General features: G+C 42.6%; 1 protein-coding gene and 1 pseudogene across 2 annotated transcripts; one reads left to right on the top strand and one right to left on the bottom strand.

Annotated features, from left to right (window-relative positions):
- The first annotated feature begins 906 nt into the window (after window positions 1-906).
- LOC106562659 (major histocompatibility complex class I-related gene protein-like) lies at window positions 907-2,876 on the top strand (annotated as a pseudogene). The gene is made up of 2 exons (XR_006757565.1): window positions 907-1,104; window positions 1,208-2,876. The product of XR_006757565.1 is annotated as a major histocompatibility complex class I-related gene protein-like (transcript).
- A 1,845-nt stretch (window positions 2,877-4,721) lies between these two features.
- Window positions 4,722-25,411, bottom strand: LOC106562592 (fumarylacetoacetase). Its single transcript, XM_045689466.1, has 14 exons — window positions 25,135-25,411; window positions 24,783-24,893; window positions 23,662-23,783; window positions 23,340-23,389; window positions 22,748-22,838; window positions 19,441-19,538; window positions 19,223-19,275; window positions 18,531-18,630; window positions 14,093-14,223; window positions 12,953-13,028; window positions 11,241-11,287; window positions 7,839-7,940; window positions 5,527-5,644; window positions 4,722-5,078 (listed from the first exon to the last, which is right to left on the bottom strand). The coding sequence occupies exons 1-14, from the start codon at window positions 25,297-25,299 to the stop codon at window positions 5,008-5,010; spliced, it is 1,335 nt and encodes a 444-aa protein (XP_045545422.1). The 5' UTR covers window positions 25,300-25,411; the 3' UTR covers window positions 4,722-5,007.
- Window positions 25,412-25,763: the final 352 nt, after the last annotated feature.

Consider the following 25,763-nt stretch of genomic DNA (forward strand, 5'->3'; position numbering starts at 1 on the left):
CTCCAAATCCAGACCTCCATGGGTTAATAAATTGGATTTCCATTGATTATTGTTGTGTGATTTTGCTGTCAGCACATTCAACTATGTAAAGAAAAAGTATTTAATAAGATTATTTCATTCATTCAGATCTAGGATGTGTTATTTTAGTGTTCCCTTTATTTTTTTGAGCAGTGTATAAGGTCTAGTTTAATTAACTGTTATTTTGTATTGAACACTGAATGTTATATTAAAAGGCTGCAAAGCCAATGTCTCCATTCCACATTTTGAAATAAGTATCCTTCCATGTTACCTGTTTCCTAATGAAACCAGCTAGGTTGGAACCTAGGTCTCCTGCACACCACAGTACTGTGTTAGCCATTTGAGCTAAAGCCTAGGACCACTGGCCATATTAGATTCCCTAAACTTGCTTTGTGCATTTTTCCATGTAAAAGCCATAAACATCTACTGTATATCTAACCTACATTCTATTAATTACGTAAAGGGCAGGTGCTCAGAGGATACGTTACAAATGGCACCCTATTCCCTACATGCTTCACTATTGGCCCTGGTCAAAAGTAGTGCACTATATAGACAATAGGGTGCCATTTGGGATGCATACATTATCACTGGCTTTAGTAATTCCAGTGACATACATTTTTTTCCTATAATCTCGCAAATCTCCGTTTTGGACGAGACTGACTTTATGTCCAAAGTTATCCTATTTACACTTTGTTGTCAATTTTGACACTAGAATAAACGTTTCTGACTCATATCGATGCCACATTGGCCATTTTCTAAACGAGAAGTTACTTTTAAGGGGAAGTTGCTCTTTAATAACAGGAAGCATAGAAATAGCAGAAATGTCACAGATCTACTGCTTCTCAGACTTGCTACAATGAGAATGACAGATCTATAACTCATTTCTATGTGAATTTGGTATGGTCTCCCAAAAAGCCACATAGCCAACTGCGTAGCATATTGTTTTTCATAGCTAAAAGAAGGGGGAAGTCTGTCAGACACACTTTAGAGCTTAGAAACTTGCTACACGAGGAAACATTTTCTAAATCATGGGCAAACTGTCTGTATTTTTGTTTGTTCTTTCCTTTTACACCATTGTCAACTCAGGTAAGATGGACTATTTACTTTCTCTTACCTCATTTAATGATTTTTTTTAATGTTATAAAATATAAAATGTCCATATCTGTGTATAATATCACTCCTCTCCCAGGTTCAGGATCACATTCTCTGTGGGCACTTGCAACATATATAAGCGGAGAGACACCTTTCCCTGAGTTTACGGTTGTGGTGATGTTGGATGATGTTCAAGTGGCTTACTATGACTCCAACATGAAACACTTCATCTACAGGGGTCATAACACCCCTAACAAAATACATGATGACGAAGCTAAGAACGGAGATTTTGTATTTGGAGTTATGTACCACCACATGAAGGAGAGATACTTTCACCTAAAGCACCACTTGAATCTCACAGAAGGTGTTCAAGTTCAGCAAAGAATGGCTGGCTGTGAGATGTTTGACAATGGTGAACCAGCCCTGATCATGACAAAGAACACTTTCAATGCAGTTTTTGCAGATCATGCAATATATTACAACATTACACATTTTACATATGATGCTGGTAAACTACTTCAAGGATGGGATGGGATGAGGCAAGCACAAGAAAAAATTCTTTATGAGAATGTTTTACTTACCCTTTGCATCAGAACACTGAAGACAATCCTGAAAAGAGAGAAGAACATTGTGATGCGTAAAGTTCCTCCCAGACTCAGGTTGATAAAGAAAGAGGTTTCTGGAGGGTTTCAGGTGAGCTGCCTGGTGTTTGGTTTCTACCCCCGCCACATCAACCTGACCCTGCTGAGAGACGGCCAGCCAGTGGCGGAACAGGAGCTGACAGGGGGGGAGGTGCTGCCTAGTGGAGATGGGACCTACCAGCTGAGGAAGAGTCTGGAGGTCAGTACTGAGGAGCTAAAGAAGAGACACAACTACACCTGTCCACCCTCTCAGTTCTACTGGTGATGCTGCTGATTCTTATTCTATTGGTCACATTCATTTGTGTCAAAAGGAGGTGGAGTAACACTGCCTCCCAGTCTGAACTTGCCAACGTTGATGCAAAAGTCTCAGAGGAAATGAACCTGTCTTCAGATTCTGAGAACTAATATATTCTTGGGACACTGATGCAGCTTTGTCAATTCAGCTCAGTTCACAATGAAAATATGACTGTCAGAGCACCCATCAGAGCAGACATAAAATGTACGAATGATTCTGATATTGCTAGTCAATCTTCCCCTCAACAACAGACTGTAAAGTATCAGTATGGGGAGACTGTTGACAATAACAAATATCTGGGCATTAGTCTAGATCTGCATTTATATATTTGATATGCTGGTTTGGCATCCTGAGCATTAACAAAGGTAATCTGTTAGTTATTTTGTGATGTAATCTGTCATTTCTAATCATGACTATTCATGACTATTCATTAACTGTACAATTCTATCTGTGGTGTATTAGCTGATATCCAGTATCTTAACCAGAAGGAGAATCTAGTGATCATGTGTATGAGGTCTATTTATTATTGGAAAGACTTTACAGTGTCTGTGTTGTATTGTATGTAGTGTATATTACCCCCAGGCTGTACAATAATACCTTTATTACAGACAATGAAATGTAGCCTAATCGATTAATGCATTGATTCATGTTAACTACGACATTAATTTAAACAATGTCAGGTATACCGTAACTTCTCTCAAGAACTTGTTTATCATGGTGGAAGGGAGAGATATCTGACCCTATTTCTCTCCAGTTTAAGACTGGCATGAGGAATAAACTAAGGTAAATGTTGTATGCATTATAAACAATTAAAAAGTTTTTTGATAGAACAGCTTTAGTGGGGACTGAATCTGTTGGATTGTCAGTGCCATGAAAAGTCATTTTCTATTTTGCAATATGCACACCACTTCTTCTAAACATATATTTTTTAGTGTTACCTTTCCCCAGTCAAAAATTCAGGCCTACATTTCCACTCCAAGGCTGGACCACAACATAAAACACTGCTTTTGAATATAAGATCTAGTTTAATTAACTTATTTTGTATTGAACACTGAATGTTATATTAAAAGGCTGCAAAGCCAATGTCTCCATTCCACATTTTGAAATAAGTATCCTTCCATGTTACCTGCTTCCTAATGAGACCAACAAGATTGAACCTAGGTCTCCTGTGAACCACAATACTGTGTTAGCCATCTGGTACTATAGAGACAGCTCTTGCACTGAGATGCAGTGCTTTAGACAGCTGCGCCACTTTTGAACCCACTCATTAAATATCCTGAAGGTAGAAAAAAGTCAGAATTGTATTTGTCTTGGAGACTAATAACTAATAAAGAGTAAATGCCATTTGTCAATCTGAAATGAATCAGAGTTAGTGCTGCCTACCCTTTTCCAAATCAAGTATTGTTCATTGTGAAACTTGCCTGGTGTCGTACATCCTTCCTGAAAATGCACTGTGGCACAAAATATCCAGTAATGTCCATATCTGACATACACACAGGCTCACAGTCACACACACAAGCAGGGACGGACAGACTTGGAGGTCGGGGGCCCCTAGATAGCATGTGAGAGCAAAAAGTGTAGAATTGCAGGAAATTAGCTTTAAATCTGCAACATTTTCTTTTAGCCTCATGACTCAATGTGTAGAATAGCATTATAAAACAGCAAAATGTTGTCTCTGCACCATGGCAAAATGTGTAAAATGTAGGTAGTTAGCTGATTCCCAACCGGCCCCCATCTTTTGCCAATTATTTGGATCTCAATCCTGATACAATTCGGCTCCACATGTGACCTCGGTCTGGACGCTCAAATCAGGTTTTTTTTTGTTCTGAAGTGTTTGTACATGACCTGCTATTACCATGACAACCACGGCCAAAATGTTAAGGAACAGTGACAGGAAATGAGCATTGCATCTGTGTGCTACTTCAGAGGCTACATCATGAACGTGCAAATCTGATATGGGTCACATGTAAAACTGAGTGTGGACTGTCAGAAGAAAATATTGGATATGGGGATAGAAACAGAACTGGGTTCTTCAGGTGGTTGTGTAAACATAGCCATGGAGAATTCAATAAATTAGATTTATTTTTAATATAAAGGCTTGCTAAAGTGCTACAATTCTGCATTTTGTCAGGGCCCTCCATCAACCATGTGTCAATTCTAGGAAGATTTCAACCCACTTAGTCCCAAAATGTCTCCCAATTTGTACCATCATTGTAAAGCCCAAGCTATTTTTGACAAAGTCAAAGGAACAAAATCAGCTTCCATTCCCCCTGTCACAAGGGAATTTAAGGCTGATTTAAGAATAAATCGTTAACCCTGTTACTTAATTTAGCACTTCAAAGGCACTTACTATAGTCTATTGACCAAGTTAAACTTGGTGGAGCGACCCTATAAAAGGATAGCTAAAACTGTCTGGTGAGAGAGAGAGTGAGCGAGTGAGATGTTTTAATTTGACAATTCAGCAATGCGCAAAATAAAAAGGCCACTATTTATGCATCGCTCTAGTTAAATAATCACCTTTTCATAACGCACATTGTTCAAGAAAGTGTCAAATTAAATTATACTGACAGATTGTAATGCATTTTACAATAGTTTTGCACAGATTTTAACCTACAGTATTTTCCACCATAAAGATGTCACTCAGTAAGTCAACAGCATGAAAACAAAACACAATGTCACAGAAGAGTTTAAACATTTATAGCTTTTAGATGTCAGGTCCCAAACCACATAGTTACAACATTATGGAATATAATACTGCTTCTGGTAACAATACTTTAGAATGATAAACAAGAATCCTTCATTAAAATGAACATTTAAAGGGTCAATCCTGGATTGGTACGTTCATCCATCTGAATGATTTGGTGTATTTAAAATCCCGGATTGTCTCTTTTAAAGGACTTCAGTAACAACATTACTCCCCCCCAGGATGGAAGAGACATTGAGGGTGGATGATTCTCATGGTTACAGGGCTGGTAGAATGGTCCCAGCACACGGTCCGAAACCCACCCTATACCCATTCCCCTCACAGTAACCTAGAGAGAGAGAGAGGGGGGGTGAGAAGGAAGGAAAGAGAGAGCGAGAGAGAGAGAAAGAGAGAGGGTTGGGGGAGAGGAGAGAGCGAGAGAGAGGGTTGGGGGAGAGGAGAAGGAGAGAGAGAAAGAGAGAGGGTTGGTGAGAGGAGAGAGAAAGAGCGAGAGAGAGAGAAGGAAAAATAAATTAAAGGACAACACAGACAACCCGTATCATGGTATCTGTAGAGGTTCTGTCTATAACAGTGTTTGTAGAGAGCTCAGTAAGGTTGTATCATGGTTTCTGTAGAGGTTGTCTTTAACAGTGTTTGTAGAGAGCCCAGTAAGGTTGTATCATGGTATCTGTAGTGGATCTGTCTGTAACAGTGTTTGTAGAGAGCTCAGTAAGGTTGTATCATGGTTTCTGTAGTGGTTCCATCTGTAACAGTGTGTATAATAGGGTTCCACCCACCTGTAAGAGTGACATCGTCTCCATCCTTTAGGAAGGTTCTTGTCTCTCCTCCTCCCAGGTCCACGGTCTTAGAACCCTTCCATGACAACTCCAACATAGAACCAAAACTGTCTGGATCCTACACACAGGGAGACACAGAGACAGAGGAGACAGAGAGACACAGAGAGACAGAGAGAGACAGAGGAGACAGAAAGACAGAGAGACAGAGACACAGAGAGAGAGAGTGAGTCAGGAGAGAGAGAGAGAGAGAGACAGACAGACAGACAGGCAGGCAGAGAGGGACAGGCAGAGAGAGAGAGAGAGGGACAGGCAGAGAGAGAGAGAGAGAGAGAGAGAGAGGGACAGAGACACAGAGAGAGTGAGTCAGGAGAGAGAGAGAGACAGAGAGACAGACAGACAGAGACAGTCAATACTGAATCATCAACAACAACAACAAGTCATCAGAACATACACAGTAAAATGTGAACACATGTAAACACTGATTCAGATGCAAAATGCTCAGACACACACAGAATAACACATACAGTACCGTTCAATAGTTTGGGGTCACTTAGAAATGTTTTTGTTTTTGAAAGAAAATCACTTTTTTTTGTCCATTAAAATAACATCAAATTGATCATAAATACAGTGTAGACATTGTTAATGTTGTAAATGACCATTGTAGCTGGAAACGGCAGGTTTTTTATTGAATATCTACGTAGGCGTACAGAGGCCCATTATCAGCAACCATCACTCCTGTGTTCCAATGGCACGTTGTGTTAGCTAATCCAAGTTTATAATTTTAAAAGGCTAATTGATCATTAGAAAACCCCTTTGCAATTATGTTAGCACAGCTGCAAACTGTTGTCCTGATTAAAGAAGCAATAAAACTGGCCTTCTTTAGACTAGTTGAGTATCTGGACGTCAGCATTTGTGGGTTCGATTACAGGCTCAAAATGGCCAGGAACTAAGACCTTTCTTCTGAAACTCGGTCTATTCTTGCTCTGAGAAATTAAGGCTATTCCATGCAAGAAATTACCAAGAAACTGAAGATCTCGTACAAAGCTGTGTACTACTCCCTTCACAGAACAGCGCAAACCGGCTCCAACCAGAATAGAAAGAGGAGTGGGAGGCCCCGGTGCACAACTGAGCAAGAGGACAAGTACATTAGAGTGTCTAGTTTGAGAAACAGACGCCTCACAAGTCCTCAACTGGCAGCTTCATTAAATAGTACCTGCAAAACACCAGTCTCAACATCAACACTGAAGAGGAAACTCCAGGATTCTGGCCTTCTAGGCAGAGTTACATTTACATTTTAGTCATTTAGCAGACGCTCTTATCCAGAGCGACTAACAGTAGTGAATGCATACATTTCATTTCATGCATATTTTTTGTCTTTTTTGTTGTTGTAATTGCCCCCCGTGGGAATCGAACCCACAACCCTGGCGTTGCACACATCATGCTCTACCAACTGAGACACAGGGAAGACGAGAGAGTTGCAAAGAAAAAGCAACATCTCAGACTGGCCAATAAAAAGAAAAGATTAAGATGGGCAACACAGACACTGGACAGACAAATCTAAGTTTGAGGTGTTCAGATCACAAAGAAGAACATTCATGAGATGCAGAAAAAATGAAAAGATGCTGGAGGAGTGCTTGACGCTATCTGTCAAGCATGCTGGAGGCAATGTGATGGTCTGGGGGTGCTTTGGTGGTGGTAAAGTAGGAGATTTGTACAGGGTAAAAGGGATCTTGAAGAAGGAAGGCTATCACTCCATTTTGCAACGCCATGCCATACCCTGTGGACGGGGCTTCATTGGAGCCAATTTCCTCCTACAACAGGAAAATGACCCAAAGCACAGCTCCAAACTATGCAATAACTATTTAGGGAAGAAGCAGTCAGCTGGTATTCTGTCTATAATGGAGTGGCCAGCATAGTCACTGGATCTCAACCCTATTGAGCTGTTGTGTGAACAGCTTGACTGTAAGGTAGGTAAGAAGTGCCCATCAAGCCAACCCAACTTGTCGGAGGTGCTTCAGGAAGCATGGGGTGAAATCTCTTCAGATTACCTCAACAAATTGACAACTAGAATGCCAAAGGTCTGCAAGGCTGAAATAGATGCAAATGGAGGATTCTTTGACAAAAGCAAAGTTTGAAGGACACAATTATTATTTCAATTAAAAATCATTATTTATAACTTTGTCAACTTCTTGACTATATTTCATATTTATTTTGCAACTAATTTCATGTATGTTTTCATGGGAAACAAGGAAATGTATAAGTAACCCCAAACTTTTGAACGGTAGCGTATATGCATGCACACACACACTCACCGGTCCACTGATGGTTCCTGAGGCCAGCAGGTCTCCAGGTCTGACGTTACAGCCGTTGACTGTGTGATGAGCTAACTGCTGCTTCATAGTCCAGTACATATACTGGAGAGAGAAAGAGAGAGATGGAGAGAAGTGAGAGGGAAAGAGAGAAATTAGTGAGAAAGAGACACACACCAACATACACCATGTGTATACCATGCTGCAGAATATAAACACTTGCTCCCCAATCCACCCTTCCCCAGAACACATGTACATATTGGAGACTAACCGCTCTCATCAGAGAAGCTGATAGACTCTACTCACTCACCTCACCAATATATTGGTTACGTCCCAAACTGCACCCTATTCTCTTCATAGTGCACTACTTTAGAACAGGGCCCATAGGGCTCCACTGATGGTCAAAAGTAGTGCACTATGTAGGGATTTGTGTGCTTTTTGGGACATAACCATAGTCTGTGTGTGAGTACTGAGTACTTGCCTACAACGGCAGATAAGACAGCTGCCATTAGGAGGCAGGAGAGAGAGAGGGATAATGAGACTTAAATCACACAGGATTTGTTTTATTTCTATCGTCTTCTGGTTAAAGGGGTAGTCCACCCAATTTTCATAAATCATTATATTTAGTAATATATGATCGTAATATAATCGTTGTGTTTTGTAATGTGTATCTTACCTTAAAAGTGGTCTAGAGACCAGTTGTGTGACAGTATCTATGCTAAGTCTTTCATTTCATGGGCATTTACATTGGAGGATGCTGCATTGAAACATTGAAACTCAATGGTCAATGCTAACTGTCAGCCTGTGGTGGCTCTGGCAGACATGTAAGGCTCATCGTAGATGCTGTCACTACTGCACTCTTAACTGCCTCTGACATTACAAATATTAACACCTTATGAAAATAGAGTGACCTATCCCTTTAATGCAGTAAACACTAATGTATCTCAATGATAACAGTACTCATTTACAGCTAGTCAAAACCCCTGGGCCAGTCCTGCATTCCATAAGAGCTGCATTCCAATTCAGAAAGTAAACCAAATTCCAAATGTTCCTCATTGAAAATAATTTGAATTTTTGTGTACTTACTGAATTGACAAATTGAAAAATTGAAATGGAATTGCCCCAACCAAGTCTGAAGTAGAACAGTTAGTCTATGTATTCGAAGTGCATGACTTGTTATATATATATATATATATATGACTTGTTCAACTACAATATTTTGTCTATTTATTGAGGCTACCAGACAGCCCTTTTCTTTATTCTGTCTACTATGTATTTTTATTATGTAAAAATGTATTTGTATATGGTTCAAAGCTTGCGACCCGCCCGCCCGCTCAAACGCTGAGCAAATGTAGCCTGTCATTACAGCCATAAACAGCGATGCATTTTTCAAAGCGCAAGACACAGAAATAAACTTTTTACACCTGCATCTCTTGATGAAAGTCATTCATGTTAGCAGCCAATATCAACTAGGGATATCTTCTCACTCCTCTGGTGTCCAGAGAAACCAGGATAATAGGCCTGAATGCAGCGGAGGTTGCAGGAACAGGAAAGCATGGTCTGTCTGCACCTTGCCTGTCTCTCTGGAGGGCCGCCTGCCTGCAGCTCGTTGCCAACTGGGAAGATCCTTTCTTCCTCACACATATCATAATACATTCACCCGAATATGTTGGTTCTACATCTTCATCCCATAACATTCAAGGCAGTGTCATGTTACAGATATCTTCAGACATATAGCCAGTTACCACCCAAACTAGGACTATTTGAAATATGAAAATGATAAATGAAATCACCACGTAGCCTAAGGTTATTGTTCTGGAAAAGATGTGTCCATAGTAGACTTTTATATGGATAATATTTTTATATTATCCACTTTTATATGGATAATATACATTTAGGCTCACTCTGTTTTTACCAGGCAAAACCGGAGAAAATGTAACAAGCGCTTTCTGAAGACTAATCTGGATATGAGCCTTTGTGTGCTAATGCTGATCACTGTTCATTGGTCAACAGTCAAGGCGTGCAACTTGGTGGTTCTGAAGCACGGATGAAATGTTTTTTAGACAATCATTTGGTGTAATACCGTGGCCTATGCCTGAAACCAGCTCAAATAGGCAAAGGTATAACTATAAAATGTATGTAGCCAATTAAAATATGTTTCAAAACTTCAGTTTCATACTCACAACAAACATTCCCTCTAAACTTTCAGGGGGGTGCAGTAGTCCGCGAATGCAGTGCAGCGCACAGAAGAAATATCAGCCACGAGATTAAACTTCACTCAGCTTTCTAGAGTTTTCCCTGTTAGTTAACACTATGAAGGTTTCCCTTTACTCTGGCAATCGTGATCGAATCAACACAATATTAGCCACTGTCAATGCAACATAGTGAAACAAAACTAACCATGCTAGAGATGTTGTTGTAGGCAGAACGCATCGCAGAAGGATTCTATTGCAACAACTCAGCCTGTACTCTACACAGACCGGTGGCATAACCAATCAGAGCTGCAGTAGGCCTGTATGCAAAGAGACCATTGCCATATATGGATCTATGCCATTTACTTTGAACTGGACTGTGTTTACAGCTGTGGTCGTGAGTAGATCCACTTGTTTTGAGATCAAAACAAGAGCTGCATGTAGCCACAAGTGTACATTTAGTTAATATCCTTTGCTATTTAGTGAGGTATTATCCCAGTTATAGATCATTTGTAGTCAGCAATAGGTGATTGATTGCTTCCTACAAGAGCACAAAACATCTCCATTGTTTTTTGATGGTGGGCCACTCTGGTAGGCCTACAATATGATCAAATAGCCACAGTAGCCTACTTGGCCACTGTTAAAACTAACTTAAAACGAGTGCAGCTTCAGTGATCACAGTAAACAAGTGCTGGAAGTTGCACAGAATTTTCACAATGTTCAAGTTTGCGCTCAGCAGAACTTAAATTATCTCAGTGCCAGAAAAGATTAGAGGGAACATTGCTCACGACCCCCCAAATCCTTTTACGCTTCGAGAAACACTGCGCTACCTCACCAGACCTGTATTAATTGACCGTTTGTTGGGCCAATCAGAGGGCCAAGTGTGCATTTCACTAGCCAATCTGTTGCACGTTTTTTTTGCAATGTGCGATGCTGTGGCTACTGTCTCTGGCTACGTAGAGAGTAATGCAGACTCTGTGCCACAAAATGAGTGACAAACCCTGGCCAAATCATTTCAAGTCATCAGTCTCAAGTCAAACTCGGGTCCCAAGTCTTGAGGCTCCAAGTCAAGTCAAGCCTCTAGTTATTTTATTTTCTATCAAGTCGCGTCTGAAGTCATCAAATATGTGACTCCAGTCCACAACTCTGCACATTGATGCAACTGTAGTAAACTATCCAATATTTAGACAAGTCCACTTCACCAACTGCTTACCTTGAAGTTGGACTTGCATATAGTGGCTGCTTCCTTCATTGCCTCTCCTGAAAAAAACAACCCACAATAGTTAATTGAGACAGGATATCAACACCTGATATACCCCCTCAATAATACCTCAGAAAATACATAGGAAGAGCAGTGGAGAGTCAGGATAGAGAGTCAGGCCAGAGAGTCACTGGAGAGTGTCAGTGGAGAATCAGGAGAGAGTCAGGAGATAGTTAGGAGAGATAGCCAGTGGAGAGTCAGGAGAGATAGCCAGTGGAGAGTCAGGAGAGATAGTTAGGAGAGATAGCCAGTGGAGAGTCAGGAGAGATAGCCAGTGGAGAGTCAGGAGAGATAGTCAGGAGAGAGAGTCAAGAGAGATAGTCAGTGGAGAGTCAGGACAGAGAGTCAGGAGAGATAGTCATGCCAGAGAGTAAGTGGATAGTCAGGACAGAGAGAGAGTGGAGAGAGAGAGAGAGTGTCACATCAATCTCCTACATGTCCAGAGGAAAACTACAAACAATGCATGCAGGGCAGAATTAGGCCAATATCCAATAATAATAAAAACTCAAAAAAGAGCAATTAAGTTTTGGAAACATCTAAAATACAGTGACCCCTCTCATATCATTACCAAGCCCTGCAATGCCAAGAGCTGAGCAAAGAAAAGAGTCCCCTCATCCAGCTGGTCCTGGGGCTGAGTTCACAAACCTGTTCTACTAACACACTGAAGCCTCAGGACCAGAACATCCAATCAATCAGAATAAACCAAATTACAACACAGTCAAAACAAAACTACATTGCTTATTGGGAAATACAAGCACAAAGCAAAATGCAGTGCTATTTGGCCCTAAATCAACAGTACACCATGGCTAACTATTTGACCATGGTTACTGATCAAAACCTTAGAAAAACCTTGACAAAGTACAGGCTCAGTGAGCACAGCCTTGCCATTGAGAAGGGTAGACACAGGAAAACCTGGCTCCCTGTAGAGGAAAGGCTGTGCAACCACTGCACAACAGCAGAACCTGAGACGGAGCTGCATTTCCTGACAAAATGTGAAAAATATAAAACAATTAGACAGTGTCATTTCCCCAAATTTGAAACCCTTATTCAAGGTCTCAAATTCAGTGGAGAGAGAGAGAAAGATAGTCAGGACAGAGAGTCAGTGGAGAGACAGAGACCGAGTCAGTGGAGAGAGACCGAGTCAGTGGAGAGACAGAGACCGAGTCAGTTGAGAGAGACAGAGACCGAGTCAGTTGAGAGAGACAGAGACCGAGTCAGTGGAGAGAGACAGAGACCGAGTCAGTGGAGAGAGACCGAGTCAGTGGAGAGAGACCGAGTCAGTGGAGAGAGACCGAGTCAGTGGAGAGAGACCGAGTCAGTGGAGAGAGACCGAGTCAGTGGAGAGAGACCGAGTCAGTGGAGAGAGACCGAGTCAGTGGAGAGAGACCGAGTCAGTGAAGAGACAGAGAGAGTCAGGAGAGAGACAGAGAGAGTCAGGAGAGAGAGAGTCAGTGGAGAGACAGAGAGAGTCAGGAGAGAGAGAGAGAGTCAGGAGAGAGAGAGTGAAAGTCAGGACAGAGAGAATGAACAGTCCTGGTCATTAGGAATACAAAGCTCTTAATGGTAAATCATCACCTCCCTTCTGTGTGTGTGTGTGTGTGCTTAATTACCAGGCAAGGCACCAACAATTCCTTTTTACTGTGTGTGTGTAAAACCCAACATACCTTTCAATGACACAAACAGGTTAATGTTGAAGGTGAAGGCATCGTCATGGCATAGATAAGGGAGGGGCTTTGGATCCTGAAACAGGAAGTGGAAATAGAAAGCATGAAGAGCCACTACACTCTTAGAAAAAAGGGTTCTTCGGCTGTCCCCCATAGTAGAACCATTTTTGGTTCCATGTAGAAAATGGAGCCCAAAAGGGTTCTAGCTGGAACCAAACAGGTTCATCAAAAGTAAACTCAAATACATCCAGACCACCCGTAGTATAATGTAATGTCAAATACATCCAGACCACCTGTAGTATAATGTAATGTAAAATACATCCAGACCACCCGTAGTATAATGAAATGTCAAATACATTATACTATGGGTGGTCTGGAAGTATTTGACATTTCATTATACTATGGGTGGTCTGGATGAATTTTACATTACATTATACTACAGGTGGTCTGGATGTATTTTACATTACATTATACTATGGGTGGTCTGGATGTATTTGACATTACATTATACTATGGGTGGTCTGGAAGTAATGTCAAATACATCCAGACCACCTGTAGTATAATGAAATGTAAAATACATCCAGACCACCCGTAGTATAATGAAATGTAAAATACATCCAGACCACCCGTAGTATAATGTAATGTCAAATACATCCAGACCACCCGTAGTATAATGAAATGTAAAATACATCCAGACCACCCGTAGTATAATGTAATGTCAAATACATCCAGACCACCCGTAGTATAATGAAATGTAAAATACATCCAGACCACCCGTAGTATAATGTAATGTCAAATACATCCAGACCACCTGTAGTATAATGAAATGTAAAATACATCCAGACCACCCGTAGTATAATGAAATGTAAAATACATCCAGACCACCCGTAGTATAATGTAATGTCAAATACATCCAGACCACCTGTAGTATAATGAAATGTAAAATACATCCAGACCACCCGTAGTATAATGAAATGTAAAATACATCCAGACCACCCGTAGTATAATGAAATGTAAAATGCATCCAGACCACCCATAATGTAATGTAAAATACATCCAGACCACCCATAGTATACTTTAGGGCAGTAGGACCACCAGGTCAATACTATATTACACTACTATGCTGTTTGTGTTCCTCACCTGGACAGTGTTGGGCTCAGCGAAGGGCAGCAGGGCCTCCATGGGAACCACCCAGGGTGAGATGGTTGTCCCAAAGTTCTTCCCCAGAAACGGACCCAGAGGAACGTACTCCCACGCCTGGATATCCCTGGCTGGAACACACACAGGAAGAAGAGAGGTTACCCTTTATTTTACCATTAGATATTGAACTGGTATTTACTGAATATTCCTCAGTGGATACACAGATTACAGCTAGGTTTGAATACTATGTAACCTGCCCAGTGGTGATCCATGCTATGTTGATTGGATGATCGTTGACCAACACAGCTAAAGTACCTGTACTAACACTACCTGTACATAGACATAGCTTCAAAACCTTGGTATTGTGTAGGTGAAGTTAGTTGTGTGATGTTCAACTGAACTACTGGTCTTTTTGACTATTGACAACCCAGGAACTATTTTATGAAATATTGTGTTGACGGATGTGATAAATGATCATGTACTGCAGTCAGCAGGAAAATCTATTTCAACTATCAGTACCCCTCTACTCTACATATTAACCCAGGTGGAACCTGGCTCAGACTCCCTTACATCTGTCTGAGAAATGACTTCTCACAACTGACAGTTAAGATATCAATCAGTCAGTCATTCAGCCTCACTGTATCTTTGCTGTAAATGACTGGTCAGCTGTAGCCGCAGGGGTGGAGGATGCACCCCAAATGGCACCCTATTCCCTATAGAGTGCACTATATTTGACCAAAGCCCTCAGAGCTCCATACACTGAGTGGACAAAACATTATGAACACCTGCCTTTTCCATGACATCGACTGACCAGGTGAAAGATATGATCCCTAATCAATGTCACTTAAATCAGTGCAGATGAAGGGGAGGATACAGGGTAAAGAAGGAGTTTTAAGCCTTGAGACAATTGAGAAATGAATTGTGTATGTGTGCCATTCAGAGGGTGAATGGGCAAGTCGAAAGATTTAAGTGCATTTCAACGGGGTATGGTAGTAGGTGCCAGGCACACTGGTTTGTGTCAAAAACTTCAACGCTGCTGGGTTTTTCACGCTTAACAGTTTCCTGTGTGTATCAAGAATGGTCCACCACCCAAAGGACATCCAGCCAACTTGACACAGCTGTGGGAAGCATTGGAGTCAACATGGGCTCTGGCAAACGAACAATAAGGTGAAGACTATTCCCTACAGTGGTGGCAAAAGTACCCAATTGGCATACTTGAGTAAAAGTAAAGATAACTTAACAGAAAATTACTCAAGTATAAGTAAAAGTCAACAAGAAATATAATACTTGAGTAAAAGTCTAAAAGTATTTAGTTTACATATACTTAAGTAAGAAAAGTAAAAATCATTCCAAATTCCTTATATTAAGCAAACCTGTCACGACTTCCACTGAAGTCGGTCCCTCTCCTTGTTCGGTGGTCAAAGTCACCGGTCTTCTAGCCATCGCCGCTCCACCTTTCATTTTCCATTTGTTTTGTCTTGTTTTCCCACACACCTGGTTCACATTCCCTCATCAGACTAAATGTATATTACCCTCGGTTTCCCCCATGTCTGTGTGTGGAATTGTTCTTTGTGTAGGGTGTTAGGCTACAGACTGGCTTGCGCTAGGTTTGTTTGTTTTGTTTAATCCGGTTCATGTTACCGTGGTTGTGCTTTGTGCTGCCTCGCCTGTGCCTTTGGGCCAGGGTGTATATTAAAGTTCTCCTGTTATCACCCATCTCTGCTCTCCTGCGCCTGACTTCCCGGCAACCAGTCACTCACTCCGTTACAAAACCAGACGGCACACTTGTTTTTTACATTTACGGAAAGCCAGGGGCACTCTCCAACACTCAGACATCATTTACAAACAAAGCATTGGTGCTTATTGAGTCCACCAGATCAGAGGCAGTAAGGATGACCAGGGATGTTCTCTTGATAAGTGTGTGAATTGGACCATTTTCCTGTCCTGCTAATAGTTCAATAGTTCACATTTTTGTGTGTCAGGGAAAATGTATGGAGTAAAAAGTACATTATTTTCTTTAAGAATGTAGCTAGTAGAGTAAAAGTACACATTTAAGAAAGTATAAATAGTAATGTACAGATACCCCAAAAATCGACTTAAGTACTTGAAAGTATTTTTACATAAGTACTTCACGCCACTGATTCCCTACCGTGCACTCCTTTTGTGGTGCACCATATAGGGAATAGGGTGCCATTTGGGACACAGCACTAGTCAATGTGCTGAAATGACACTTGCTCTGCCTTGAAAGTCTCACTAAACCACAGCAACTCAGCGAGTCATGGTGATATGTCTCGACCTAGTGTTAAGAGGTAACAGGTTTGCAAAGATGAGATATCTTCAATATTTAAATAAGCTAAGAGCGGAGGCGGGGCTGAGAGAGAGAGAGTGCTGCTATTGGAAAAGGTGAGGAGTCAGAATGTCAGTTGGTCCCTGACTGTGTATCTCTTTAATGGTTGAGTTGATACACACACACACACACACACACACACACACACATGCACACACGTGCATGCACACAGAAACAAAAGTATAATTTCTCATAAGGAGTTCCCTCATGGCAAAAACACGCGTTTCTTTTAATTGGATTTCATTAAAGCGGAGTGACTGAAGCCGGTGGGAAGGAAACAACTTGTTTGAATCAACAGGAAACAGTATTGTATATGGGTGTGACTGAGACAGACCTGCCAACCTTGAAGAATTTTTAATGAGTACCACTTCAGCACGTAACCGGCACCCCTGGCCCTGCGACGGCACATGTGTGACACCCACACTGCTCAAACCATAGGCAAATGCACCTTGTTTAGCCTAATGATGTTGGCAGAAGACTGCCTCAGTATGAATGGTAGCCCATAGACTGTTATGGTATTTGGAGTCTTCAAATATATCAAACAATGTAGCCAACACAGAAGTCTGCGGTTTGATCCTAAATGAAATTGAGGTGGTCTCAATGACACTCACATGTTTCTAGGTTAACTTTAGGGGTAATTATTATTCTATATAATAGGTGTCTTTATGTGGATAGTCTAGGAAAAATGTAAACGGGGGGATTCTGAATAATTAAATGACTGGATGCAATATAGTAGTGTAGCTAACTACAGGCTATTTGGAATATGAAACAACTGGACTAGGTCTATATGAGCTGGTTCCAGATCTCCATCCCTGACCTCATCCTTCCAGTTAGGTCTGACTACTAGCTGCCATTCATTCAACATGCCTTGTTGTCATTGGTGAACTGACTATTATGTCATTATACTGTTGACATACAGCTATATCAAGAGGACAGATCAACAACTGATTAATTAACATAGGCCTACTAAACTTGAACAGTCTAACATAACTGATGGTATCAGTGGAACAGCTCTCTCTGCCATGTCTGTTTCCATCCATGCAGCGACGCGCACTGAACTACCGCAACACTGGACGTTTCCTGGCTCGTCAATGCGCCCGCGCCTACTACCGTTGAGATCAAAACATGTGCGGGCAAGAAAGTGTTCTCGCTTAGTTGACTAACAACCTTGGTCGTAATGACGCCTTAGCAAGGGAGCTAACTACGAAATGATAGTGGTTATGGGCTTGACAAACACATACAATTTTGGAAAATATATTTGGCAAACAGTTCGTTCTCCATTTTCCCAGGAGGAGAATAGAGACAGTATACAGTGGGAGCTTAACCTAAAGAGAGAGAACGAAGGAAGGAGAGAGAAAGAGAGAGACAGAAAGAGGAAAAAACATGGAGAAAGAGACAGAGAGAGACAGATCGTGACAGAAAGAGAGAGATGGAGAGAAGACGATCTTGAAATCTCAAGGCTACAGTCAAAACCACTCCTCCTGAGATCCTTCTACCTCATCAATAATCAATAACCTGTCATGTTTTCCTGAGTAACTTACCCTGATCCCAGTGATTAAATATGAACTTTTTACATCAACATGTATAATGCAGAACTAAATTAAGGAACTTAAGTTAGTGTTATTGTGGAAAGTGGATGCTTTTCAATTAGTGTTATTGACGTTAGAATTTTACATTTACTGATGTATAATTTTTGGCTAATGATTCTACTATTGGCTGCTATAGTCGATAGATGCATTCATTTGAAAATGAAGAAATACTGTATGGTGCTTATTAATTTCTGTCTTCCAGTGAGGTGGGCTGTGTAGGTGTGTGTGTATGCACATATGAGTGTGTAAATAAGTGTGTGTGTGTTATCATGACTTGTGAGTGTTCTCATGAGTGAGTAAGCTTGTGAGTGTGTACTCGTGTGTGTGTTTGTGTGTGTGTAGTTGTTAGTGGCTATGTGTGTACTCGTGTGTGTGTGTGTGTGTGTGTGTGTGTAGTTGTTAGTGGCTATGTGTGTACTCGTGTGTGTGTGTGTGTGTGTGTGTGTGTGTGTGCATGAGTCTGCGAGTGAGTGTGTGTATAAGTGTGTGTGTTAGGCCTTACCACTCCAGTCATTCATTAGCACCATGCCAAAGATGTGTTGGTGGGCTCTCTCTATGGGAATGGGCTCACCAAGACGATTACCTCCACCTACAAAGAATGCCTGAGAGAGAGAGAGAGAGAGACATAGAGAGAGAGAGACAGAGAGAGAGAGCCAGAGAGAGAGAGAGCCAGAGAGAGAGAGAGAGAGCCAGCGAGAGAGAGAGCCAGCGAGAGAGAGAGCCAGCGAGAGAGAGAGCCAGCGAGAGAGAGAGCCAGCGAGAGAGAGAGCCAGCGAGAGAGAGAGCCAGCGAGAGAGAGAGCCAGCGAGAGAGAGAGCCAGCGAGAGAGAGAGCCAGCGAGAGAGAGAGCCAGCGAGAGAGAGAGAGAGAAAGAGAGCCAGCGAGAGAGAGAGACATAGAGAGAGAGAGAGCCAGCGAGAGAGAGAGAGAGAAAGAGAGCCAGCGAGAGAGAGACATAGAGAGAGAGAGAGCCAGCGAGAGAAAGAGAGCCAGCGAGAGAGAGAGAGAGAAAGAGAGCCAGCGAGAGAGAGAGAGAGAGAGAAAGAGAGCCAGCGAGAGAGAGACAGAGAAAGGAAATAAAAGGCAGAGAGAGAGAGAGAGAGTGAGAGCGACAGATCATTGTTTTGTGATGCCATTGATATGAACCATCTCCTTGGTTGTAATAAAGTGTAGCTATATAAATTGTATACTGACCATCTCCAGCTCAATGTCCACCTGCTTGGACTGGCCAAACACAGGAGGCTTAGCTAAGAGAGAACACAATGGAAGAGGAGGACCGTTAGTGAGGGACACAAAAACAGTGACACTGGTCTGACAGGTTTTTTGTTGTTGTGTGTGTGTGTGAGAGAGTGTGAGTCTCTTTGAAATCAGAGTCTGTTTTGATTTTCAGACTAGGCGTTGTGTTTCATTACATTGGTCGGGTCTCATCTGTCCAGAGGGTCTGCGTATGGGGGTCCCAGACACCACTATGGAAGAAGCCCTGCCATGATACCCCACGGGCAGCCTCAACCTGAGGGACACAATCAGTCAGTCAAACAAACATAATAATCATTTGGGGGGGGGGTTATATTTGTCCTGTCACACACAAGTGTTTCTTGCATATCCCAACTCCCCCTAAGACAGCCACAGGGAGTGTGGTCACCATTGTCAAGCACCCCTAGAGACATTGGGGTTAAGTGCCTTGCTCAAGGGCACAGCAACCAGTTTCTTTCACCTTATCAGCTCTGGGATTGGAACCAGCAACCTTTTGGTTACTGCCCAACACTCTAACCTTGAGGCTACCAATCAATTATTCAGCCAGCCAGCCAGTCCAATAAATAGGCAATTAGTCAGTTAGTCAGCCAGTGAGCCAGCCAGTCAAATAAACAGTCAGTCAATCCGTCAGTCAGCCAAACAGTCAGTCAGCCAGCCAGCCAGCCAAACAAACAGTCAGTCAGTCAGTCAAACAAACAGCTAGTTAAATAGCATTGTACAAATACAGAGATATGGATCCAGAGAGAAAGAGAGAGTCAGAAATGAAGGAAAATGGAAAGAGAGACAGAAAGAAGAGAGGTTCTACACAAAGGTTCCCAACCGTGACAAAGACCGCAGCCATATGAACAGCAGCTGTGGTGTCTGAAGCGAGGAATGGTGCAGTGTTGGACTGCAGACTCACTGACTGACTGGAAGGATGGTGCAGTGTTGGACTGCAGACTCACTGACTGACTGGAAGGATGGTGCAGTGTTGGACTGCAGACTCACTGACTGACTGGAAGGATGGTGCAGTGTTGGACTGCAGACTCACTGACTGACTGGAAGGATGGTGCAGTGTTGGACAGCAGACTCACTGACTGACTGACTGGACGGATGGTGCAGTGTTGGACTGCAGACTCACTGACTGACTGACTGGAAGGATGGTGCAGTGTTGGACTGCAAACTCACTGACTGACTGACTGGAAGGATGGTGCAGTGTTGGACTGCAGACTCACTGACTGACTGGACGGATGGTGCAGTGTTGGACTGCAGACTCACTGACTGACTGACTGGACGGATGGTGCAGTGTTGGACTGCAAACTCACTGACTGACTGACTGGAAGGATGGTGCAGTGTTGGACAGCAGACTCACTGACTGACTGACTGGAAGGATGGTGCAGTGTTGGACTGCAGACTCACTGACTGACTGGAAGGATGGTGCAGTGTTGGACTGCAGACTCACTGACTGGAAGGATGGTGCAGTGTTGGACAGCAGACTCACTGACTGACTGGAAGGATGGTGCAGTGTTGGACAGCAGACTCACTGACTGACTGGAAGGATGGTGTGTTGTTGGACAGCAGACTCACTGACTGACTGGAAGGATGGTGCAGTGTTGGACAGCAGACTCACTGACTGACTGACTGGAAGGATGGTGCAGTGTTGGACTGCAGACTCACTGGAAGGATGGTGCGGTGTTGGACTGCAGACTCACTGACTGACTGGAAGGATGGTGCAGTGTTGGACTGCAGACTCACTGTGACTGGAAGGATGGTGCGGTGTTGGACTACAGACTCACTGACTGACTGGAAGGATGGTGCGGTGTTGGACTGCAGACTCACTGACTGACTGGAAGGATGGTGCAGTGTTGGACTGCAGACTCACTGACTGGAAGGATGGTGCGGTGTTGGACTGCAGACTCACTGACTGGAAGGATGGTGCGGTGTTGGACTGCAGACTCACTGACTGGAAGGATGGTGCGGTGTTGGACTGCAGACTCACTGACTGGAAGGATGGTGCGGTGTTGGACTGCAGACTCACTGACTGGAAGGATGGTGCGGTGTTGGACTGCAGACTCACTGACTGACTGACTGGAAGGATGGTGCAGTGTTGGACAGCAGACTCACTGACTGACTGGAAGGATGGTGCAGTGTTGGACAGCAGACTCACTGACTGACTGACTGGAAGGATGGTGCAGTGTTGGACAGCAGACTCACTGACTGACTGACTGGAAGGATGGTGCAGTGTTGGACAGCAGACTCACTGACTGACTGGAAGGATGGTGCAGTGTTGGACTGCAGACTCACTGAATGGAAGGATGGTGCAGTGTTGGACTGCAGACTCACTGACTGGAAGGATGGTGCAGTGTTGGACAGCAGACTCACTGACTGACTGGAAGGATGTTGCAGTGTTGGACTGCAGACTCACTGACTGGAAGGATGGTGCAGTATTGGACTGCAGACTCACTGACTGACTGACTGGAAGGATGGTGCAGTGTTGGACAGCAGACTCACTGACTGACTGACTGGAAGGATGGTGCAGTATTGGACTGCAGACTCACTGACTGACTGACTGGAAGGATGGTGCAGTGTTGGACTGCAGAGTCACTGACTGACTGGAAGGATGGTGCCGTGCTGGACAGCAGACTCACTGACTGACTGGAAGGATGGTGCAGTGTTGGACTGCAGACAAGATGTCAAAAGCGTTCCACAGGGATGCTGTCCAATGTTGACTCCAATGCTTCCCACAGTTGTGTCAAGTTGGCTGGATGCCCTTTGGGTGGTGGACCATTCTTGATACACACTGGAAACTGTTGAGTGTGAAAAACCCAGCGGCATTGCAGTTCACGACAAAAACCGGTACGCCTGGCACCTACTACCATACCCCGTTCAAATGCACTTAAATCATTTGTCTTGCCCATTCACCCTCTGAACGTAACACATACACTATCCATGTTGCAATTGTCTCAATGATTAAATTATTATTTAACCTGTCTCCTCCCCTTCATCTACACTGATTGAAGTGGATTTAACAAGTGACATCAATAAGGGATCATATCTTTCACCTGGATCGTCTGTCATGGAAAGAGCAGGTGTTCTTAATGTGTTGTCCACTCAGTGTAGTAGTGGAACAGACAACCGTCTGCTTCCCAAATGGAACCCTATTCCCTTTGTAGTTTACTACTTTTGACAAGAGCTATTTGGGCCGAGTGGCACAGTGGTCTAAGGCACTGCATCTTAGTGCTAGAGGCATCACTACAGACCCTGGTTCAATTCCAGGCTATATCACCACAGGCCGTGATTGGGAGTCCCATAGGGCAGCGCACAATTGTCACAGCGCCGTTAGGGTTTGGCTGGGGTAGTACGTCATTGTAAATAAGAGTTTGTTCTTAACTTGTTAAATACATTTAAAAAATAAAAAAGTTGTGCACTATAAAGGGAATAGGATGCCATTTGGGTCACAGATCGATGTTGGTTGTCATATCATACCAGTTGGGCATCAGGGCATTCTCCTTCCCTCGGAACATAATGCCAACATTGGTGGCATGGTCCCTGGATGAGTAGAAGTCAGTGTAGTCACCTGTGTGTGGTTATATATAGATGCATGTTTGTGTGTGTGATGGAGAGAGAGAAAAAGGTAAATTAAGTGACATTGTTAAATATATACAGTGAACCAATGATCAGCCTTCAGAACTTTTTTTTATATCAACAATTAGATAGCAAACAAATCTCTCAATCACTAGTAAACTTCTATTGGTTAACAGCGCCCCCTCTTGTTCAAGCATCATACAAAACACCTAAATTGCATTGTCTTGACTCCTCGCGCCAATCTCCTTGCTTCCTTCTCAAACACATTGGATGACCCTCTCATCTGATACAGGGTCAGATTTTGTTTAATACCACTGAGAGTTAAAGTTAGCAATGGCAGAGCCATAAATCTGATCCTAGATCTATGCTTAGGGACAACTGTAGGATACATCAAGCTCAGTGAAGAGACAGGAGGAGTGAAATATGAGGTGCATGTCAATAGTCTAAAGTGGCTTCCTCTCCTTGCCTCTTGTCCTACTGTTTAACAACTCACCTATCTCAGCAGGCAGATGCATCATGGCTGAACTCTGATGGAAAAACGCTCTGAGACATAAACACACACACACACACACACACACACACACATTATAGAGGGAATATGTGATTTTGATTGCGGCCAAAAACCATATCCTAAACAATTAATATAATAATTCAATATATTTGACATGATCCTACTTTGCCGAACTGTTGAAGTGCTATAAAGTATAGAAGTGTTATTGAATATAGAAGTGCTATAGAATATAGAAGTGCTTCTTACATATGGCAAAATCCAATAAATAATTGTAAAAAGTGCTACAGAAGTGCTGGAGGCTGACCTGCTCCTGAGGCTGACGTCGTCTCTGAGCGTGGTCTCGTTGGCAGACAGCAGCTGCTGTAGACTCCTCCTGGTCTCCCTCCATGCCTCGTACCCCAGACCCATGAACGCATTCAGGGTCGGCTAGTCGAGAGGTTGGAACATATGATGGAGGAAACGCATAAAAATCTAAAGTATTATTTTATACTGTATATAGCCCTCATAACAAGTAACCCAGCCTGGACCCCCAAGGACCAAGTAACAGCACAGTGGCAAGGAAAAACAACCTAAAAGGAAGAAACTTCAAGAGAAAACAGGCATGTTTGCAAGTTGAATGCAAGTCCAATTTGTTTTGAAGTTGGTGTGGGGGCAGCTCTCACTCATGCAAGCAGGTCTCTTCATTGACACCCCCAGGGGTGGAAATAGGGGGAACCGGGTTCCAGGAGGGAAAATATCCTCGGGGGAACCTGTGCATTTGAGATTGAATTCAAGTAGTGAAATCATGACTGAAAATATTCTTCTTCTTCTTTCATTTCCTGTTGAAGCCTAGTGTGATTTCAACAGCATGATGAGACTTTCTCCCCTTGTCTCATTCCCCTGTCAGCACTAATGTGACAGAACTGGACAGGCGAAAGCCAATTCCTAGTAGGAATTCACCATTGTGCTTTAACCGATCCTGTTATGTCAGAGCAGCACCCAGCTGAAGGGGGAGACAGTTGGGAGGCAGCAGCACACAAGGCCTCTAGACAATAGTGGTATTAGGGACCCATTCACAGGTAGAGGGCGAGAGGTGACACTCCAAAGTAATTCACACTACTCACTTGTAGATTTAATGTACTGTATAGTCCACAATATATGAAGCATACATCCTAGTTGATGACTCGATTATGGCACGGGTATGGATTTTCTCAAGGAAGAAAAGCAATGCATCGTGGCCATTGAATAGACCTACCCTCCTAGCATACTGCACTATTGGCTACATAAGGTAGACCCATGTAGCTATAAGTAAACTAGTGGAGATACATAGTAAACGTGCCATGTTACATTACCAGGTCAATGCATAATATTGCCATCATTGCTGATAAGAAATATCAACCATCAACACGAGACATTGAGGAGCATTATACATTTTGATGGCCTTACCTGGTCAAACACATCCTGTTGATTGGAGAGCACAGGACCTCTGAAGAGAGATTTTATAACGCTCAAATCCAAAATCTGATCTCCAATAGCAACCCCAATCCGGTGCCTGGGCTGAGAGTGACGAGAGATTTGTGAAAACAGTAAACAGCAATGAAATAGCGAAATGTAACGATAATGGAGAAGCTACTTTGTAAACTACAATGTTTCATCCAAGAGAACTTAACGTTTCCACAGTGGTTTGTAACATTTTATCCCAAGAAAATCAATTTACATGCCATAGTTTTATGGCACAGGAGACGGTGTAGGAAAACCGATTCAACTAAAAGTACAACACATTTATCGTCATACTCACATTATCCGGTGTCGAGAACACGCCGTATGGTAAATTGTGATAGGAGAAGTCGGACTTCTCGTCAATTTTTACAAAAGACATTTTGAAATTGCAGTTGTACTCCGGTATACTCTCCAAGGTAAGCAACAGCGTGAGTAACTTCTTCCAGATGCTGACCGCAGCCATAGGACTGCCCGCCTCTCACACAATGAACCAACGACCAATAGAAAACGCTCTCTTATATCCACCCTTTTTCAAGAACGGTAAATAACCCAAAACGGTTTGAAAATGACTCAGCAAAAATGATGCGGTCTACAACTGATTAACCTTTATTGGTTGGGGTGTAATAAATATTACCCTATTAAAAAAAGTTTAAAGTTACTAGTGATGATATTTTGTGATATCAATGTAGTAGACTTAAGCTGCGTTTACACAGGCAGCACAATTCTGATCTTTTTCCCAATAATTGGCATTTTGATCAATCACATAAAATCTTTTCAGTCATATTTTTCAGGGCTGATCTGACTGGTCAAAATGCAAATGAGTGATAAAAAAATACCAGAATTGGGCTGCCTGTGTAAAGGCATTATGACAGTACTTATTAACATCGAAAACCACTTTTTGGACCTTACCTCATTTGGTTTCTGAGA

This window comes from Salmo salar, chromosome ssa11, assembly GCF_905237065.1.
Source record: "Salmo salar chromosome ssa11, Ssal_v3.1, whole genome shotgun sequence".
NCBI classification, from domain to species: Eukaryota; Metazoa; Chordata; class Actinopteri; order Salmoniformes; family Salmonidae; genus Salmo; species Salmo salar.